Raw genomic sequence first — 17,917 nt, forward strand, 5'->3', positions numbered from 1 at the left:
TGTACATGCAAGGGTAAGTTGGAGCTGTGTTTGTTTTTCTGGCTTTGTTAAATGTATGATAGTCTTTTGCCATATATTGTTAAATAATTTAATAAATGTATGATAGTCTTTTGCCATATATTGTTAAATGTATGATAGTCTTTTGCCATATATTGTTAAATGTATGATAGTCTTTTGCCATATATTGTTAAATGTATGATAGTCTTTTGCCATATATTGTTAAATGTATGATAGTCTTTTGCCATATATTGTTAAATGTATGATAGTCTTTTGCCATATATTGTTAAATGTATGATAGTCTTTTGCCATATATTGTTGGGATGCATTGTTGCCGGTGAAACTGAAAGAGGTACATGTACAGTGTAAAAATAAAAATAAACAATTAATATATAATAAATATATATATCCTTTGTAAGGATGACAGTTACATTTTGTATCTGACTTTATCATATTTTATCTCAGAACTGCTGTCTTATCAAGTGTTTTAAGTTGTATTGAAGTTGGTGTCATGTTGCTTTGATAACCGTTGTGTCTTTTCTTGCCTTGTAGGGTTCAGCCATCATGGTGCGGTTTGTGTTGTTTTGCTAACGGCTGTGTCTTATCTTGCCTTGTAGGATTCAGTCTACTGCTGTCTTATCATTTGTTTAAGTTGCATTGAAGTTGGTGTCATGTTGCTTGGCTAACTGTTGCGTCTTTTCTTGCCTTGTAAAGTTGTAGGGTTCAGCCATCATAGTGTCTTGTTGCTGTGCAACTGTTGTGTCATTTCTTGCTTTGTAGGTTTCAGCCATCGTAATATCTTGTTGCTGTGCGTACTGTTGTGTCTTTTCTTGCCTTGTATGGTTCAGCCATCATAATGTCTTGTTGCTGTGCGAACTGTTGTGTCTTTTCTTGCCTTGTATGGTTCAGCCATCATGGTGTCGTGTTGTTTTGATAATTGTTGTGTCTTTTCTTTCCTTGTATGGTTCAGTCGTCATGGTGTATTGTTGCTTTGCTAACTGTTGTGTCTTTTCTTGCCTTGTATGGTTCAGCCATCATGGTGTATTGTTGCTTTGCTAACTGTTGTGTCTTTTCTTGCCTTGTATGTTTCAGTCGTCATGGCGTATTGTTGCTTTGCTAACTGTTGTGTCCTTTCTTGCCTTGTCTGTTTCAGTCGTCATGGTGTTTTGTTGCTTTGCTAACTGTTGTGTCTTTTCTTGTCTTGTATTGTTGCTTTGCTAACTGTTGACTTTTCTTTCCTTGTATGTTTCAGTCATCATGGTGTATTGTTGCTTTGCTAACTGTTGTGTCTTTTCTTGCCTTGTATGGTTCAGTCGTCATGGTGTATTGTTGCTTTGCTAACTGTTGTGTCTTTTCTTTCCTTGTATGTTTCAGTCGTCATGGTGTATTGTTGCTTTGCTAACTGTTGTGTCTTTTCTTTCCTTGTATGTTTCAGTCGTCATGGTGTATTGTTGCTTTGCTAATTGTTGTGTCTTTTCTTGTCTTGTATGGTTCAGTCGTCATGGTGTATTGTTGCTTTGCTAACTGTTGTGTCTTTTCTTGCCTTATAGGTTTCAGCCATCAGTGGGACAGCGCACCGCCAAGCTGAGCACACCAAAAAAGCAGAGTTGGGGATTCGGTTGCATCAAGAGCATTCTCCATCTGCACAGACCCATGACGAAACTTTGTCTCTCCTCCATCTTCCTCATTTATCTTGCCGAGTTTTTCAGCTCTAATTCCCTGTTAGTGTTACTATGGCAAGATCCCAGAAAGACTCCAAAGACTACTCCCCTGTGCATTTTGAACCGTCTAGTAGAGACCAAACAGACAAGCAGGCCAAGGGCCCTGTAAGTGCTGGTACCCCTCGCTCCATCAAGCTTTCCTCCACCTCCTCCTCCAGTTCTGAGTCCTCCCTCGTAGCTTTCAGCGATGCTTTTGGCATGCCCCCGGCTCCGGATGGGGGCTGGGGATGGTGTGTGGTGTTCGGGGCGTTCATGATCAGCCTTATCTGTGACGGGTGTGCCTTCTCGTTCGGTGTGATGTTCGTGCACCTGGTGGATGAGTTCCAGCAGAGCAAGAGTGAAACGGCGTGGATAGCGTCCATCTTCTACAGCTTGTCTCTCCTGCTGGGGCCTGTGGCCGGCGCCCTGACCGCGCGCTATGGCTGCCGGCCTGTCACCATAGCTGCTGGTGTCATGTCCTGTATAGGTTTTGTGGCCAGCTCCTTCGTGACGGCCGTGTGGCAGCTGTACATCACGTTTGGTGTGATCGTAGGCTGCAGTTTCTCTGTGTGCTACATCTCCTCTGTGCTGACCGTGGCGTACTACTTCGACAAGCGGCGAGCGCTGGCCACGGGCCTGTCGGTGTGCGGTACAGGCATCGGCACCTTCACCTTCGCCCCGCTCGTTGAGTACCTGGTCAAGCTCTACGGCTGGCGGGGAACCTTTCTCATCCTGGGCGCCATCACTCTCAACATCTGCGTCTGTGGCGCTCTCATGCGTCCCCTCACCTTCACCCCTGAGCAACGACGTCAGCGTCACTTGACGGCCTTTGACCGGCTGACCAGGCCTGTGTCACGCCTCAGCATTCCGTCGCGTAACCGCAGTCGTCTGCACAGCACCAACTCGGAGAGCAGCACCAGCTCCTCCTCTGACACTGAAGACGACGTTGTGGCCTTGGCCTACTCCCAGGTGGAGCTGCCTACCTACATCAAACCCGACAAAGAGTCCATCAGAATGTACCTGGATAAGCTTCCAGAACTGAGGCGCAGTGCGGTAGACCCTCAGCTTGCCCTGCAGCGCTTCTTCAAAGGCAAGGACATCGCTCAGGCTCAAACTCACAGGTCCCCAGAGTTGCAGGGCCGTGAGTCCAATGGTGACGGGGGACCCAGGGTTGAATACAGGAAGCAGAGTGCAGCAAAACCGGTAGAAGAAGACTCTTCAGAACAGGTCAGCATGTCCACAGGAAAGAGGAAGAAGAAGAAACGCTCAGTCAGGACCAGAGAGCAGGCTGACCCCAACAAAGCCCTGTCAGACAAATCTCTCCAGCAACTGACAGAGAAATTGCTTGAAAACTCAGTAGACTCGACCTCAAAGCCGCAGAAGCGCCATTCTCACACCCAGCAGAACAAGGTTGATGGCAAGTTCCAGTCCGAGGAGGGGCCTGACCGGGTGTTGGAGCGAACTCAGTCGGAGAAGACACCGGGCAAACTGCTGTGCAAGGCGACGCCCGGTGGAGCCCTGGAGCGGTCCTTGTCAGAGAAGCTGCCAGCCAAGCTGCAGTGCCAGGGAGACCCCAGCTCAGCCCTGGAGTACATCATGTCACTCAGAGCCAATGCAGACGGCCACCGCAAGGTGACCACCGCCGTCACCACTGTGCCGTCTTCAGCGGTGGACCCCCCGCTGCCCAGCGGCACCACCCAGGACATGGGCATGATGCTGATGAACAAGCACTCCACCTACCTCATCCTCCACCGCAACGACATCTTCTTTCGGGGATCTCGCGCCCCCGCACCTGAACCCGTCCCTTGCGCCACCAGCTGCCCTGAGTTGTCCCGCCTGCCCTCAGACTCTGACTCTGAAGACGAGAACTGCTTGGTGGAGGAATGCCCCTGCATGGAGCCTGTGGCTGACTTTCTGGAGGACACCTGCGACAAGCGTATCATCGCCAACCCGCTCTTCATCATGGTCAGCATCTCCAACTTCTTGCTCTACTTCTGGGCCGACGTTCCCTATGTGTTTGCAGCGGACTTTGCCATGTCTCGCGGCATCCCGGACCACAGTGCCACCTTCCTTATCTCTATTATCGGCATTGTCAACACTGTGGGACAGGTGAGTTGTGTTTCCTCTGACTTTGTTTTAGCTTCTGAAACCCCCCTTTTATGACCTTAAAATGTGGGAAAACATGTTTTTTAAAAAGGCGTCTTAAAGGCACATCACCCTCGTGAAAACAGTTAGTTCGGCTCACCATCTCAGATCTGGCCATGTGACAAAGTGAAGGGATTGTCTTATCCCTTGTAAAACATGGCCAGATCTAAAAAGACTGAGCCTCACTGTTTTCACAGAAAGGAGTTTGCCTTTAATATGCAGGTAAATGTACAGATGTTAACAGAAAATCCAAAAAACTAGAATGATTTTAAAAAAAATCTTATAAGAGGAGTTCCAATGTATGTACTTACATGTTTACATTTTATTGTTAGAATGTTCTTGCTGTCAAACAATTTGTGCATAAACTTTCAAAATTTTAGCTCAAAAGTACTTTTACTGTTTTAGAATCTGATTATTTTCCCTTTTTTTTTTGCCTGAATTTGACTCCACCATGACCTTGAAGTTAAGTATAAACTTTAATCATGTGCTGAAGTGTGTAGCTCAGACAGGTCTGCTGTGTAGATCAGGAGGTAGCGCGCTAGCTTTGAAACGAGTTTGTCGTTATCAATGTGGGTTCAAACCAGAGTGCAGCATGGAATTTATTCCCAAGAGCCAACTTTGTTGCTCACTCTTCAAGGTGTTCCAACACACCAGTGCGCTCACAACGAAAGCTTCGGGGCTTGGATTTGAAAACATATATGCAGAAAAGAAGAAACTGGGTAACTCGACTTCAGGGACAGCAGCTCTAGTTTCCTTGAGTAAATTCAAAAAGGACACTAAGTATACCAACAGTAACAAAAAGATGTAGCTGTACGATATATTTGATCTTGCACCTAAACACACTATACAGGTGCTCTACGGGCTGATCGGCGATCAGGACTGGAACCTGACTGTCATCTACGGCATCTCTTGCATCGGGTCTGGTCTGGCCGTTCTGCTCCTGCCCACGGCCAAGGAGTACTGGCTGATGAGCGTGCTGTGCGGGCTGTTTGGATTCTTCGTGTCGGCCAACTACTCCCTCATGACGGTCATGCTAGTGGGCTACCTGGGCCTGGAGCGGCTGGCCAATGCTTACGGTCTGGTCATGATGGTCCAGGGCTTGGCCAATCTGGGCGGCCCCCCTCTCGCAGGTAAAGGCAAAGACAGACTGCTTGCATTACATTGTTTTATCATGATGGTCCAGGGCTTGGCCAATCTGGGCGGCCCCCCCTCTCGCAGGTAAAGGCAAAGACAGACTGCTTGCATTACATTGTTTTATCATAATGGTCCAGGGCTTGGCCAATCTGGGCGGCCCCCCCTCTCGCAGGTAAAGGCAAAGACAGACTGCTTGCATTACATTGTTTTATCATGATGGTCCAGGGCTTGGCCAATCTGGGCGGCCCCCCTCTCGCAGGTAAAGGCAAAGACACACTACAGTCTCTGTGTGTTTGTCATTAGATGTGTTATGGTAAAGAGGATGGTGTCTGCAGAATGTATGTATATGTTCAGTCTCTGTCTGTGTGTCAGTCTCAGTCTGTTTGTCAATCTCTGTCTGTTTGTCAATCTCTGTCTGTTTGTCATTAGATTAGATGTGTTGTGGTAAACAGGATGGTGTATGTGGAAAGTACATATGATATCTTCAGTCTCTGCCTCTTTTTCATTATATTATTGTGGTAAATAGAATGGTGTCTGCCAAAAGTACATGTAATATCTTCAGTCTCTGTGTGTCCTTCAGGTTGGATTGTGGACACGAGCGGCAACTATGACATAGCGTTCCCCATCGCAGGCGGCTTCATCATGCTGTCGGGCATCATCATCTTCTTCCTCTTCATCGTGCGTCTGTGCAGCCGCTTCTTCCGACTGTTCCGCGCCCCACACAGCAGTCCGCACCGCAGACACATTGTGTCCACCACACTCCACGTGGAGAGAAAGCCTGAAGCTCAGTGGGTCCACCCTGTCGACAACGCCTGTGGCAGCATGGTCTAACGTTCTTGCTTTTCCTGATTATCCTTGGTTCTACCAGAGGCTGCAGTGAGAGGAATCGTCCGAATCACCAAACACCCCATCATTCGGTTATCCTGCACAGAGAGAGAGAGCCTGTAGCTGAATCAATCCACATCCCTCGTGGCCACGGCATTGTGTGACGATTTTGCTTTTTTTCCGATCATCTTAACATCTAGCAGAGGTTGCAGGGAGAGGAATGGTTTGGTTTTCTTCATCACCAACCAAACGCCCCATCATCTGGTAATCCTGCAGAGAGAGAGAGAGAGCCTGTAGCTGAGTCGGTCAACTTCCCTCATGGCAATGGCGTGGTGTGATGATTTCGCTTTTTTCCGATCATCTCAACATCTAGCAGAGGTTGCAGAGAGAGGACTTGTATGGTTTTCTTTATCACCAACCAAACTCCCCATCATCTGGTGGTCTGGCACACCCTGCATGGAAAGAAAGCCTCAAGTTGAGTCAGTCCATGCAATTAAAATGGAGTGATGATTTTGCTTTTTGTGATCATCCCTGTCTTTGGTAGAGGCTGCAAAGAGAGAAGTTTGAGAGTGAACCGGAGGCATAAGGTTGCCTGTGCACAAGATCAAGGACATACTAACATATGACGTGCAGTGCAAAGTAGCAGTGATAAAAAGGTTGAGATTTCTTCCAGTTTTATGGAGAAATTCAAAAGCATATGTCATGCACTGGTTAAGATGTATGCTATGGAAAAACATGCAAGAAATGGGAAGTGTTGGTTTTGAAATGCTGAAAAAAGACTTTATTTGTACAGCTTATTTTTACATGCAACACTTGATTGTAACTGAGAGTGACGTTATAATAACTGAACGTATTGAAAGGCTTGTGTGGTTGCTTATAAGTTATATAGTGCTACAGAATTACTGCTTTCTCTCTCTCTGGCATGTCAAATTCTCCCTCTGATGTAATAGTGAATAGTCCTGGTAGAAGTGCTGAGTACGTACAAACCCTGCCTGATAATGATAGGAATATATTTTATAGCCGTGTCTATTGATTTTGGTCATACTGGATTCTTAATCTGTCTCAAATACAGGCGAATGTGATAAGAAGACATTGACCCGGCACAAAATTAAAAAAAACACTGCCCTTGCCGGAGTGAAACCAGAATGGGGACACTTGCACTATCATACGGAGGGGTTTAACGTCCCCCCTTACTAAGCCCAGAACCAAAAGGAATCCCAATGGAGATAATCAGATAAAACTCAGAAACTTGTAACTAACACTATCAGAAAAACACTCTTGGACAAATCAGAGAATGTCTTCTCCACTGTGTTAAGAAACCGTTGTTTTTTTTAGTCCTGACCATTGATCTGAACCGATTCGCTGATCCTGAATTTTTTCTTTCTCTATCTTGGCTTTGCAGTTGATACAACAAAGGTAACACTGAATCTGTTGGGTTGTATCTCACAACATTCCCACATCTCAAAAGTAGCACTAAACTTGGAATTACAACTGCAGCACCCTGACTTGATTTGTGAAGTAAAAAGATTAATTCAAGCTACCAGAGGCACAGAGCATTATGAAGTTAATATTTCTCAAGACAGTGCTTCTGTCCAATTTGTTGAGATGCATTTGTTAATTTTTGCACAATGAAATCCATCAGTACAGAAAAATACGAAGAATCGCGGACGTACACACGCACGCACACATGTATACGTGCACACACATACTCACACACACACAAATGCGTGCGTGCAAGTACAAAGACAAACGTGTGTGTGTAAGTACACACATGCACGCACGCAGAATTTGTGTCCAGTGTGCATTTTATAATTACAACTATTGTTGAGGACAAGGTTTGGATCAAAAGGACACTTTCAGCAGGTGTATTATATACATCTGGCATATTCTTGGTGAACACGTGCGAGAGGTGTGAATGTGTTTAGTAGTTCTAAGCAAGCTGTTGTAGAGTGAGCATTCCAAACCAAGCCCCTGTGTTATGTGATGGTAGCTTCCCACTTTGTACAAGACTCTATTCTTGCCGAAACTCAATGTGTTTCATTGTAAACAAAAAAGAAGAAAAATGGTTATGTTTCGATGATGTTTTGATTGTATGTAAATATTTTTGCACTCGTGGAACTTGAAGATATTAATAATCAAACTTTGGGTTTGAATCAGCAGCTAGTTTTGGTGTGGGTTTTTTCATTTTAAATTATGAGCTTATGGTTTTTTCCCTAAATTCTGATCTGCAAATGTCTAGGGAAAAAAAGCATTTGACATACTATTTTTTTTTTTTACATACTATTTTTCTCACAATCTAGACACTTTTGTGGTTAGTTCATGACTGAGTATATTTTGCTGTGATCAAAATTATTTCGTATTTCTTTCACTTTGTTTGTAAATTAATGTTCTGTGAGAAGGATCTCTTGCCATGTAGCAAATCAACTGAATCTTCTTTGGTGCATGATAACAAAACAAAAACAATGTTTGTTTTTTAAATGTAGGTGTTGAAATCTCCAGATGATTTTATAAAGTACGTTACAGGTATATTTTGTTATGAGCTGTCAGTTTGAATATTAGGCTGACACATTTTTGTTTGAATTTTGTAGATTTTGTGTGGGTTAATAGAGGATGTTATAACTCTGTCGGGAATGTATGGATTGTGAAAGAGTGAACACTCTTGCTTTTATTGAGGCAAATCAGGTGACATTATAGGCTAGTAACAAGTGAGAGGTGTCTGAAACACATGGACAAGGGGCACATTGAGGAAAGTTTGCCTCAGAAAAAGCAAGAGTGTTCACTCTTTCACAACCCATACATACCTGACAGAGTTATTTCCGAAGTTTCGTCTATTTTTGTTTGTTTGTATGTTTGTTTTCGTTCTACTTGAGATGACTTATATTACCCCCCGCGGGTTAGGGGGAAGAATTTACCCGATGCTCCCCAGCATGTCGTAAGAGGCGACTAACGGATTCTGTTTCTCCTTTTACCCTTGTTAAGTGTTTCTTGTATAGAATATATAGTCAATTTTTGTAAAGATTTTAGTCAAGCAGTATGTAAGAAATGTTAAGTCCTTTGTACTGGAAACTTGCATTTTCCCAGTAAGGTAATACATTGTACTACGTTGCAAGCCCCTGGAGCAAATTTTTGATTAGTGCTTTTGTGAACAAGAAACAATTGACAAGTGGCTCTATCCCATCTCCCCCCTTTCCCCGTCGCGATATAACCTTCGTGGTTGAAAACGACGTTAAACACCAAATAAAGAAAGAAAGAAAGATGACTTATATTCATATGGAATTCGACTTGTATTGTGTGTACACTTTGTATTGAGCGTGAAGCTTTGAAGCTATAGTATCTACAGCTTTTCATTATTTGCATTAGTTGTGATTTCTCTCAGACCTGAGAGTTAAAATCACTATTAATGTTTAGAAACTCACACACCAGTGGCTCAGGGTTTGATGTTTATTATGACTAATGTTGGATTTGTCCATTTCTGTTGGTGGATAAGTGTTTTATGGTGAATGCAGTGCTACCCCCCTTTTAAGACAATTAACACACACTATCAGAAAATCAGTTCTTAGAAGGGATGGAGTCTCAAAACTGGGGTACATTTACAGAGGTTATGAACAAAAAGCATATGAAATCAAAGTCTTACAATTTTGGTTGGTTGTGTGTGTGTTAAACCAGGGGTTTTATAAGAGGAATTCCACTGTAACTGTTCTATTAACATTGGCTTGTAAAGGTTTTGGTATTTGTGTACGTGCCCTGGTGTTGTAATGCTTTCTGTTTGGTTGAGACTGGTTGGGTATCACTGATCCTGTCCTATGCATAATGTGGTGTTTTGATCAGTGTCCTGGAGAGATTCAGACCAGGTGCTGTCGAACCTCCCCTTTCAGACCCCTTTATATCGCCAGGTCTTAAAAGCAGGATTCCACTGTATCCGGTATTCACTTTTATTTTTATTGATGATCTGTTTGCCGGTGGTGTAGCAGTCCTGTTGGTTTTGTGTGAGCTGAGTTAAAGAAAACTTCACATATTTAGTAAATGTGTCAAAGTTTTCCAGATTTTGTTGTCCAGATATGATATGTGTGCTTTTTGTTTGAAATAATACTCTTGATATAGGAACAAATGTAAAATAAATATGTTAGCAGAGCATGTAGTAGAATTGGTTAGGCTATGCTGAACAGTACCCAAATAGCATTGCCTTCATTTATGAGTAAAAGGGTATTATCAGGTATCAAGAAATTTACATTTCTTATAATTAGTCATTTAGAATGAGTGAAGTTGGTACCTTTAACATTTGACAAGAGGACAGCTGTGATGTATTTCAGGTTTGGTATCTTGTCGGGTAAACCATTGTGCAGACTGGTACACTTCTGTCCGGGCTTTCACATGGGATGAGTGCGTATTCCACTTGGTCACTTACCAAGAATTCCCTGTCTGTCTAGTTGCTTCCTGTGCAGTGTCATTTTCCCCAGAATTTAACTTCATAACTAACACCATTGTTCCCAGTAAGGTAATATATTGTACTACGTTGCAAGCCCCTGGAGAAAATTTTTCATTAGTGCTGTTGTGAACAAGAAACAATTGACAAGTGGCTCTATCCCATCTCCCCCCTTTCCCCGTCGCGATATAACCTTCGTGGTTGAAAACGACGTTAAACACCAAAAAAAATCCATTCTGCGAAGAAAGCAGCCAGGGCAGTTGAATCTTGTTATGTGACCAAGTGGAAGGCTGCTCTTATCTCATGTGACAACCTGGTTTGCTTGATGATTTACATGGAAAAGAAGAAGGGTGTTGAGGCCAAGTAGCTCTGCCATCATGGGACACCAGTGTAGGGACAGTTTGGTCTGGCCCCATGAATAGCTTCTAGCCACATGCATGTACCCCAGTATTTACATTGTATTTTTTTTTTTAACTTTTTTAACTAACAGCTATCTTCATGATTTACTGTAAAAAAATGTGGGATGGCATCTGATATTTATTTGGGAATGGTTTTGTTGCAAATACAGTAAGGCTACAATTAATTCACACCTTAATGTTTTGATAAGCAGTTGCCATTTTCTCAGGCAATTTTTGTAAAAATGAAACTTTAACCCTATAAAGATTTTTCAAAGGCCTGTTTAAAATTCAGATGTGGACATACTTAAGTGTTTGTGAAAGTTTAATTTGTATCGTATTGTATTGTACGGTTGTACCGTAGTAGATGCTTTTGTTTGTATTTTCAAAATAAAAAATCACATTATTATGGTAATGTTTTACATTTGCGACGGCTTCAATGTTATCTTCATAGTCTACAGCTATATGCTAGAGGAATATCATTTACGCAACACACTTACGCACACAGGTATTGTGTGTAATTCTTTTCTTTTTTTTAGGTGGTTCTTTTATATTGTATCTAGGTGAACAAAGAAAAAACACATCAAGCCAGCAATCAAACCATTTGTCAAAGCATTATTTTACAAGAATGTTTGTTGCTTTGTTTTATTTGTGTGAAGTGAAGAATTATTTGATGAGGAATCTCTGTACTGTATCATTTTCTTCTGTAACTTACTTAAATTGGAGTTTTATTTTATGGGGAATCTGTACTTTATGATTTTTGTCTGTAACTTACCATGCCTTGTGACTATGTGTGTATGCACAATACTGGAAACATTACAATGAATTTCTTACAAAATGCACACTGTGATGAACACAGAGAAATTGTATTTTTTACACGCTATCATGATAATTGTTTGTTTAACTGACTTTTACCAACATCATTTCAATTAAATTTGTTCAAGTCTGATTTTTTGGTTTTGCCTTTGATTTTTATTTCTGTTTCATTATTGGCCAAGTACTCAATTTGAATGGTTGCATAAATATGCATTTTACTTTCACATGCAAGGTTGCAGTTTTACTCAGTTTTGAAGGTCGATGTAATACAGTGGAACCCCCCTTTTAAGACCTCAAAAAATCTAAGAAAATCGGGTCTTAAAAAGGAGTGAGTCTTAAAATGGGAGTAAATTTACAGAGGTCATGAACAGAAATTCTGAGAAAAAAGGGTCTTAAATTGGGGGGGTCTTAAAAATTGGAGTTCCACTATAGGCCTACATGAAATGAAGACCATTACAAACAGCAGCCACAGGACACAGAAAACATAATGTACATGTATAATGTGTCCAATCTTCTTCACTTGATGACACATTTTAATGAAAACACTTGAAATTGCGAACTTGATTACAGCTTATGTTGCAGTTTTACAGTTGAACATTACTTGCAAATATTTGAACCAAAATGTAATATTTATCAAGTAAGCAGCAGATGTCAGGAATGAAATTACATGTACCACATCTGCTGAAGAAGGGTTTTGTTAAACTGATAAACACAGTTCTTTGGGACCAGATCAGTGAAACTTTGCAACAGATTATTTTTAGGAGAAATATAACTAAGAGTGTGTGCAGAACGAATCATATTGTTTGGCCCTGCAGTTCTTTACTACATGTACAGTTATGCTGGTTGTCTGAAAGAGACAAGTAGAAAAGGAAGAAAATGGGGGAAAACCCAAAGGTGCATATTCTTTTACTCCCCCCGCGGGTTAGGGGGAAGAATTTACCCGATGCTCCCCAGCATGTCGTAAGAGGCGACTAACGGATTCTGTTTCTCCTTTTACCCTTGCTAAGTGTTTCTTGTATAGAATATAGTCGATGTTTGTAAAGATTTTAGTCAAGCAGTATGTAAGAAATGTTAAGTCCTTTGTACTGGAAACTTGCATTCTCCCAGTAAGGTAATACATTGTACTACGTTGCAAGCCCCTGGAGCAATTTTTTGATTAGTGCTTTTGTGAACAAGAAACAATTAACAAGTGGCTCTATCCCAACTCCCCCCCCTTTCCCCGTCGCGATATAACCTTCGTGGTTGAAAACGACGTTAAACACCAAATAAAGAAAGAAAGATTCTTTTACTGATTTTATTATTATTACATTGCAGATTTGTTTCTTTTAAGGTGGCAGGTACAGTGGCGAAAGAGGTATTTTTTGTTTATTTTTATAGCATGAGATATACACAAGCTAGAACAAAGATTTTTGGTAGGTTCTTGCACAAAGCATGTGTCTAACAGAAAATAAATACTGTTACTTTGAAATATTAAATGATTTTAAGTTTTAATTAATTATGCAAATTAGCATCTAATTTTAGATACCGGAACTAGTAAGATTTGGAGACACTCCTATAGCTATCATATTATTTTCTTGGATTATATATTTGTTTTAGTACATTATACATCACAACATCTAGATTTTGTCATACCACATTTTTGATACTATGTTTTGTCTCTGACATATGGTCATGTGATATTTGTAATAAATTAAAATTAAAAAACATATCCTTTAACAAGGTTTATTACTAAAGTAAGCATGATATCCAAAAAGTGGTATGACACAATCTACCTGTTGGTATGATGAAGATTTGAGCCAAATTTCAGACAGATTGGTCCATATTTGTGTAAACTAGGAAGGTTAAACAACAACAAAATGTTAATTTTAACGAACGCCAACAAAGTTAAAAACATGGAGAGAGCAGTGCATACTCCCACCTGCTGCCTCTAATGGCCCCCACTCAGGTAAGGAAATCCTTCTGTTTCCTCCTGGGCATCCTCCAGCTGACATTTGCTATGCTTTTTAGCTTTGCGGGCTTCATGGGTGCTCAGGTTTGCCTGCCGTTGTGCGTTTTGAATGCGCATAGCGTCTTTCGTCACGAGGAAATCTTTTGTGAAATCCCCAACACGCAAGTCCAGTTTTTTTTAGTATCACACCCAAAGCTGATGCACCATCATTGAACAGAGAAACACCTATGCCAGGTGCAGTGTTGACAGTTGTAAGTCCATGATTCCCTGTTTTAGGGCACAATTTCCATATTACACCATTTAGTGCCTCATTTGCATTTTGTGTATAGCCTTCAACACATTTTCTTAGAAGTTGGACAGACCAGCTGGGATGAAATGTTTTGACAAAGCAGTTCAATATCAATTATCCTGTTTCCATGAAGTAATTCCTCTTCAGAAACATCAGAACCGACAGTTTTTGTCTTAATCTCACTCTTTGATTTACAATATAACTTGTCATCTCCAAAAAGTTTTCTCTTGGAACGTGATGTGGGCGTGGCATTTGTGTTTTGAGTCTGATCTTCGACCGATGAATTGTAAGATGTAGCTTTTTGAGAATCATCATCACAAACAGAATCAACAGAATCATTTCCACGCTTCCTTTTCGCTAAAACATGTCTATTTGGTGAAGGTTTTCTTTTAGTACCCCTTTTACGACCATTTAACTTCGGATCTGTCATGATTTACCCTACACAAGATTTAATTTATCAAACAAACACTTCCATGCAGACTTTACTGGGGGCAGACATTTGCAATGCGAAGTAACTCCTGCAGAATAACAGGGTAGGGGATAACGATTATTTCCCTTTCCTGCAGCAGACGCTTTTTTAGGGATACTGCATTCAAACAAACAACAGTGTTTTGCTTTTAAGGGGGGATTTTCGGCCACACCACCCTCACTAAATAAATTCTTGCGTCAAATCTATTCATTTGTGAGCAAAAAACCTTCAGGATAAGGTGTAAAAATGATTTATCTTGGTTAAAAAAAATAAAAGAAGTAGTAAGGCCCAAAAGTGATTTTTTTCATTTTCACCACTATACCTGCCACCTTAACTACTTTATGGCCAAAGTTCTTTGATTAAGATTGGATACCTTTGTTATGTTCTGAAGGAAATGCTTTACGGATATTTTAAGTTGTATTCTTTTGTAGATTCTTTTATTCAAGTAAGAATGATTTATTTTTCTTGTTAATTCTGTGTTTGAAGATGCAGATTCTTTCCTTTACTTCGTGTGATGTTAACTTTTGTGTAATCTAAACTTTTTGTCATATTTGAAATAAAGTTTGGAGGTTATACATGTATTTGGAAAAAGAAATGAAAAATCAGTAATAAAGTAATAAATGGGTTTTTTTTTCTGAGATTTACATTTTGAAAGTTTGTTCTAATGGTATCAAACTGACTTAGGCTTTCTTGAATTTAAAGACAAGAACAAGCCTGACTGTTCTCAAATGATTTTTGTTTGTTTGTTTACTTGTCTGTTCATCGTCTTTTTGTGGAACCCACAGGTATTTCCATGTAGACACAGATACACTTGTTAAGATGGTCGTGAGTCCTATATCAAACTAACATGGTTTTTTTAAATCTCTTCGACTTGCATTTTACATTTCAATGAAGGTGCTTTGCTTTGATCCACTTCTGTTTGTTTCCCTTTTATTCTTTAATTCTTGAAAGGTGAGAATTGTGATTTGTTTATCTTTAAATTCATATTGCAAGTATTTGCTTTTTTGATTTATCTTTAAATTCACATTTCAAGTATTTGCTTTTTGTTAAAAGGTTTAACTTTTTTAATTCAGTTATATTTAGTTTCATTATACTGATATGTTTACTCTGATGTTTATATTGCATTGTGCATGTGGTATGTCTATTAAATCAGAGAAAAAAAAAGCTGTTTCTTTGTCATCTTTTTCCTTCTCACACAGACTTTGTTTCAAGCCAGTCACTCAATTTTCTGAGAACAAAGACTTATACTGATGCTGTTTATTTTTTAACGAAGGTTCTCATTATCCTTTTTGACAGTTTTAGTTTATCTCTTCAACGAAGGAATGAAGTGGTTAGATGCTATCCCCTGGAGCAAATTTTTGATTAGTGCTTTTGCGAACAAGAAACAATTGACAAGTGGCTCTATCCCATCTCCCCCCCTTTCCCCGTCAGGATATAACCTTTGTGGTTGAAAACAACGTTAAACACCAAATAAAGAAAGAAAGATGCTATTAAACCTGCTTTCTCCATGCCTTTTGGCATAGTTCAGTAATCGATCAAGCAAGCAAATAAGCATGCAAACAGATGGATAAACATTCACTTTTCACAGCTTTCAAGCCTTTGTGAATAGTATATTGTAACCTTCTCTGCCACAGAAGTAGGTCAATGAGTTTCATTTCACTTCATGCATCTCATGGCTGAATAAGGAAGGCCTGATTATCATATTTTCCCATATCAGTACTCGCAAAACTGTTATAAATTATGCATAATAGAAACGTGATCGCACATGTTTTGTCCAAGTCTAATTTATCATACCACAAAGCTTAATACGAAACAGATTAACAAAGATAACAAAGAGTATGGTGATTGTAAAACACAAACCACAGGCACCTGCCAAAGCTACACTTTCCACTAAAAGGGATGTTTTTATTTATTTTCTTCTTTGTTCATGGGCTGAATTAAACTTCCATGGGGGGGATCATTAATTAGGGGGGGGGGGGGGGGTCCACTGTATTGCCATCTTGCTGAGTATACTGAATGGTTAAGGTGTCCTTTAGGCCAAAAAGAAAAATATGTCTGTTTCCAGTAACATCGCCGAAAAAGTCGGTCGTTCGGTCGGTTTTTATTTTTTATTTTTTTTTCTCTCTTACGTTTTGTTAACGTCTTTTTACGTGTTTATTTTTTTTTAAACGCTTCCTTAGTTTCACTTACAATTATTTAGCACATGTTTTTGACCTAGATATATTGAAACTAAATAAAGTATACTTGACTTCTTTCTTTTTTGTGTGTGTGTGTGTGTGCGCGAAAAGCAAAAAAACCCTTTAGGGTCGGCGCTTAAAAATAGGGTCAGTTGGGTTACCGGAAACGGACATATTTACACCCCCGGTATAGGGGTGTGTATAGGATTCGGTCGATGTGTTTGTTTGTTTGTGTGTTTGTGTTCGCATATAGATCTCAAGAATGAACGGACCGATCGTCACCAAACTTGGTGAACAGGTTCTATACATTCCTGAGACGGTCCTTACAAAAATTGGGACCAGTCAAACACACAGTTAGGGAGTTATTGGTGGATTAAGATTCTACAAGGACTTATAGAGGGACATATTAATGGTCAAAGGGAAATAACCTTCTCAGTTGGCAGTGAGAATGGTAAGGACGGGGGTGGTTTTCCTACCTCGGAGGAATTTCTTGTTTTCTTTTTGGCCTTATAGTCTATGTATCTATCTATTCTGCAAGAAATGACCACAGTGAGGCTGCTATGAAGTTTGCCAAAGTGACCATCAAAGTTGAGGCAATTTCCCAAGGTTCTTCTTCTTCTTTGTTCATGGGCTGAAACTCCCACGTTCACTTGTGTTTTTGCACGAGTGGATTTTTACATGTATGACCGTTTTAACCCTGTCATTCAGGCAGCCATACGGCGATTCCGGGGGAAGCATGCGGGGTATTTTCGTGTTTCCCAAGGTTCATAAAGCAACCTTTGGTGTCCGCTTTCCCTCTACATAAAAAAAAAGTTGAAAAATGACAGCAAATTTTTTGTGTGATATGAAAAAACCCAGCAGAAGAACAATTTGACAGAAGTTTTGACGTTCTGCTAACTATACCGACACCAAACGTCATGGACCACGTACACGCCTAAATATGCCTCAAAGTACCTCTTTGGAATTCGTGTGGAGCTGTCCTTGGATGCTTGGGAGATAGCTCAGTCGGCAGCTGCTCCGGCTTGAAACCAGTTGTCGCTTTTGGCATGGGTTCAATGCCCAAGTTCGTGGAGGTTTGTGCAGCCTCTCCTCAGTGTCCGAAAACCCATGTGTGCATGCATGCGCAAAATAAAGATCCAAAGTTCACAGCGAAAGTCTCAGGGCTTGGAAACATGAATACACGCATACGGGAATAAGGAAAAAAATTGGGCAGCGCGGTACTGTATAGCAGCTCGATCGCTTTCCCCAGGGAGATACATATAGCAGCCCGAATTTCCATGGGTAACCTCACGGGATGATATGATACCATTACTAATACAAATTATACCGTCTCCTTGTGTATAGCCCCACAATAGTGAAAATGAAGGTAATCATGCACCTTCACATATAAACTTCTTTAACATTTGAGGTTCTGAAAATAAAGTTGTGTTTGTGAGTATGTGTGTGTGTGTGTGTGTCTGTGTGTGAACATTTATTTGTTGCGGAAAGAGACATATCAACACATATCTTTGACCTAATACTGTGCCATTATAGTCATGAAGGCTAATCAGTATCTTCTCTGATAATAATTTGATATTAAACAGATTGGATTCAAGGGAA

The 17,917-nt window shown here is 40.6% G+C and overlaps 2 protein-coding genes across 2 annotated transcripts in view; one reads left to right on the top strand and one right to left on the bottom strand.

Moving 5' to 3' along the window:
* The window catches only part of LOC138959942 (monocarboxylate transporter 9-like), a 51,639-nt gene extending 38,926 nt beyond the window's left edge, over window positions 1-12,713 (top strand). Inside the window, exons 3-5 of the mRNA XM_070331623.1 lie at window positions 1,548-3,806; window positions 4,693-4,972; window positions 5,557-12,713. Coding sequence (XP_070187724.1) covers window positions 1,731-3,806; window positions 4,693-4,972; window positions 5,557-5,807 — 2,607 coding nt within the window. The 5' untranslated portion in view covers window positions 1,548-1,730 and the 3' untranslated portion in view covers window positions 5,808-12,713. The remainder of the gene's footprint in view (window positions 1-1,547; window positions 3,807-4,692; window positions 4,973-5,556) is intronic.
* LOC138959943 (N-acetylneuraminate (7)9-O-acetyltransferase-like) overlaps window positions 1-17,917 on the bottom strand; it is a 167,038-nt gene that overhangs the window by 103,012 nt on the left and 46,109 nt on the right. The window lies entirely within an intron of this gene.

The sequence above is a fragment of the Littorina saxatilis genome, linkage group LG2 (assembly GCF_037325665.1).
Source record: "Littorina saxatilis isolate snail1 linkage group LG2, US_GU_Lsax_2.0, whole genome shotgun sequence".
Classification (NCBI taxonomy): domain Eukaryota; kingdom Metazoa; phylum Mollusca; class Gastropoda; order Littorinimorpha; family Littorinidae; genus Littorina; species Littorina saxatilis.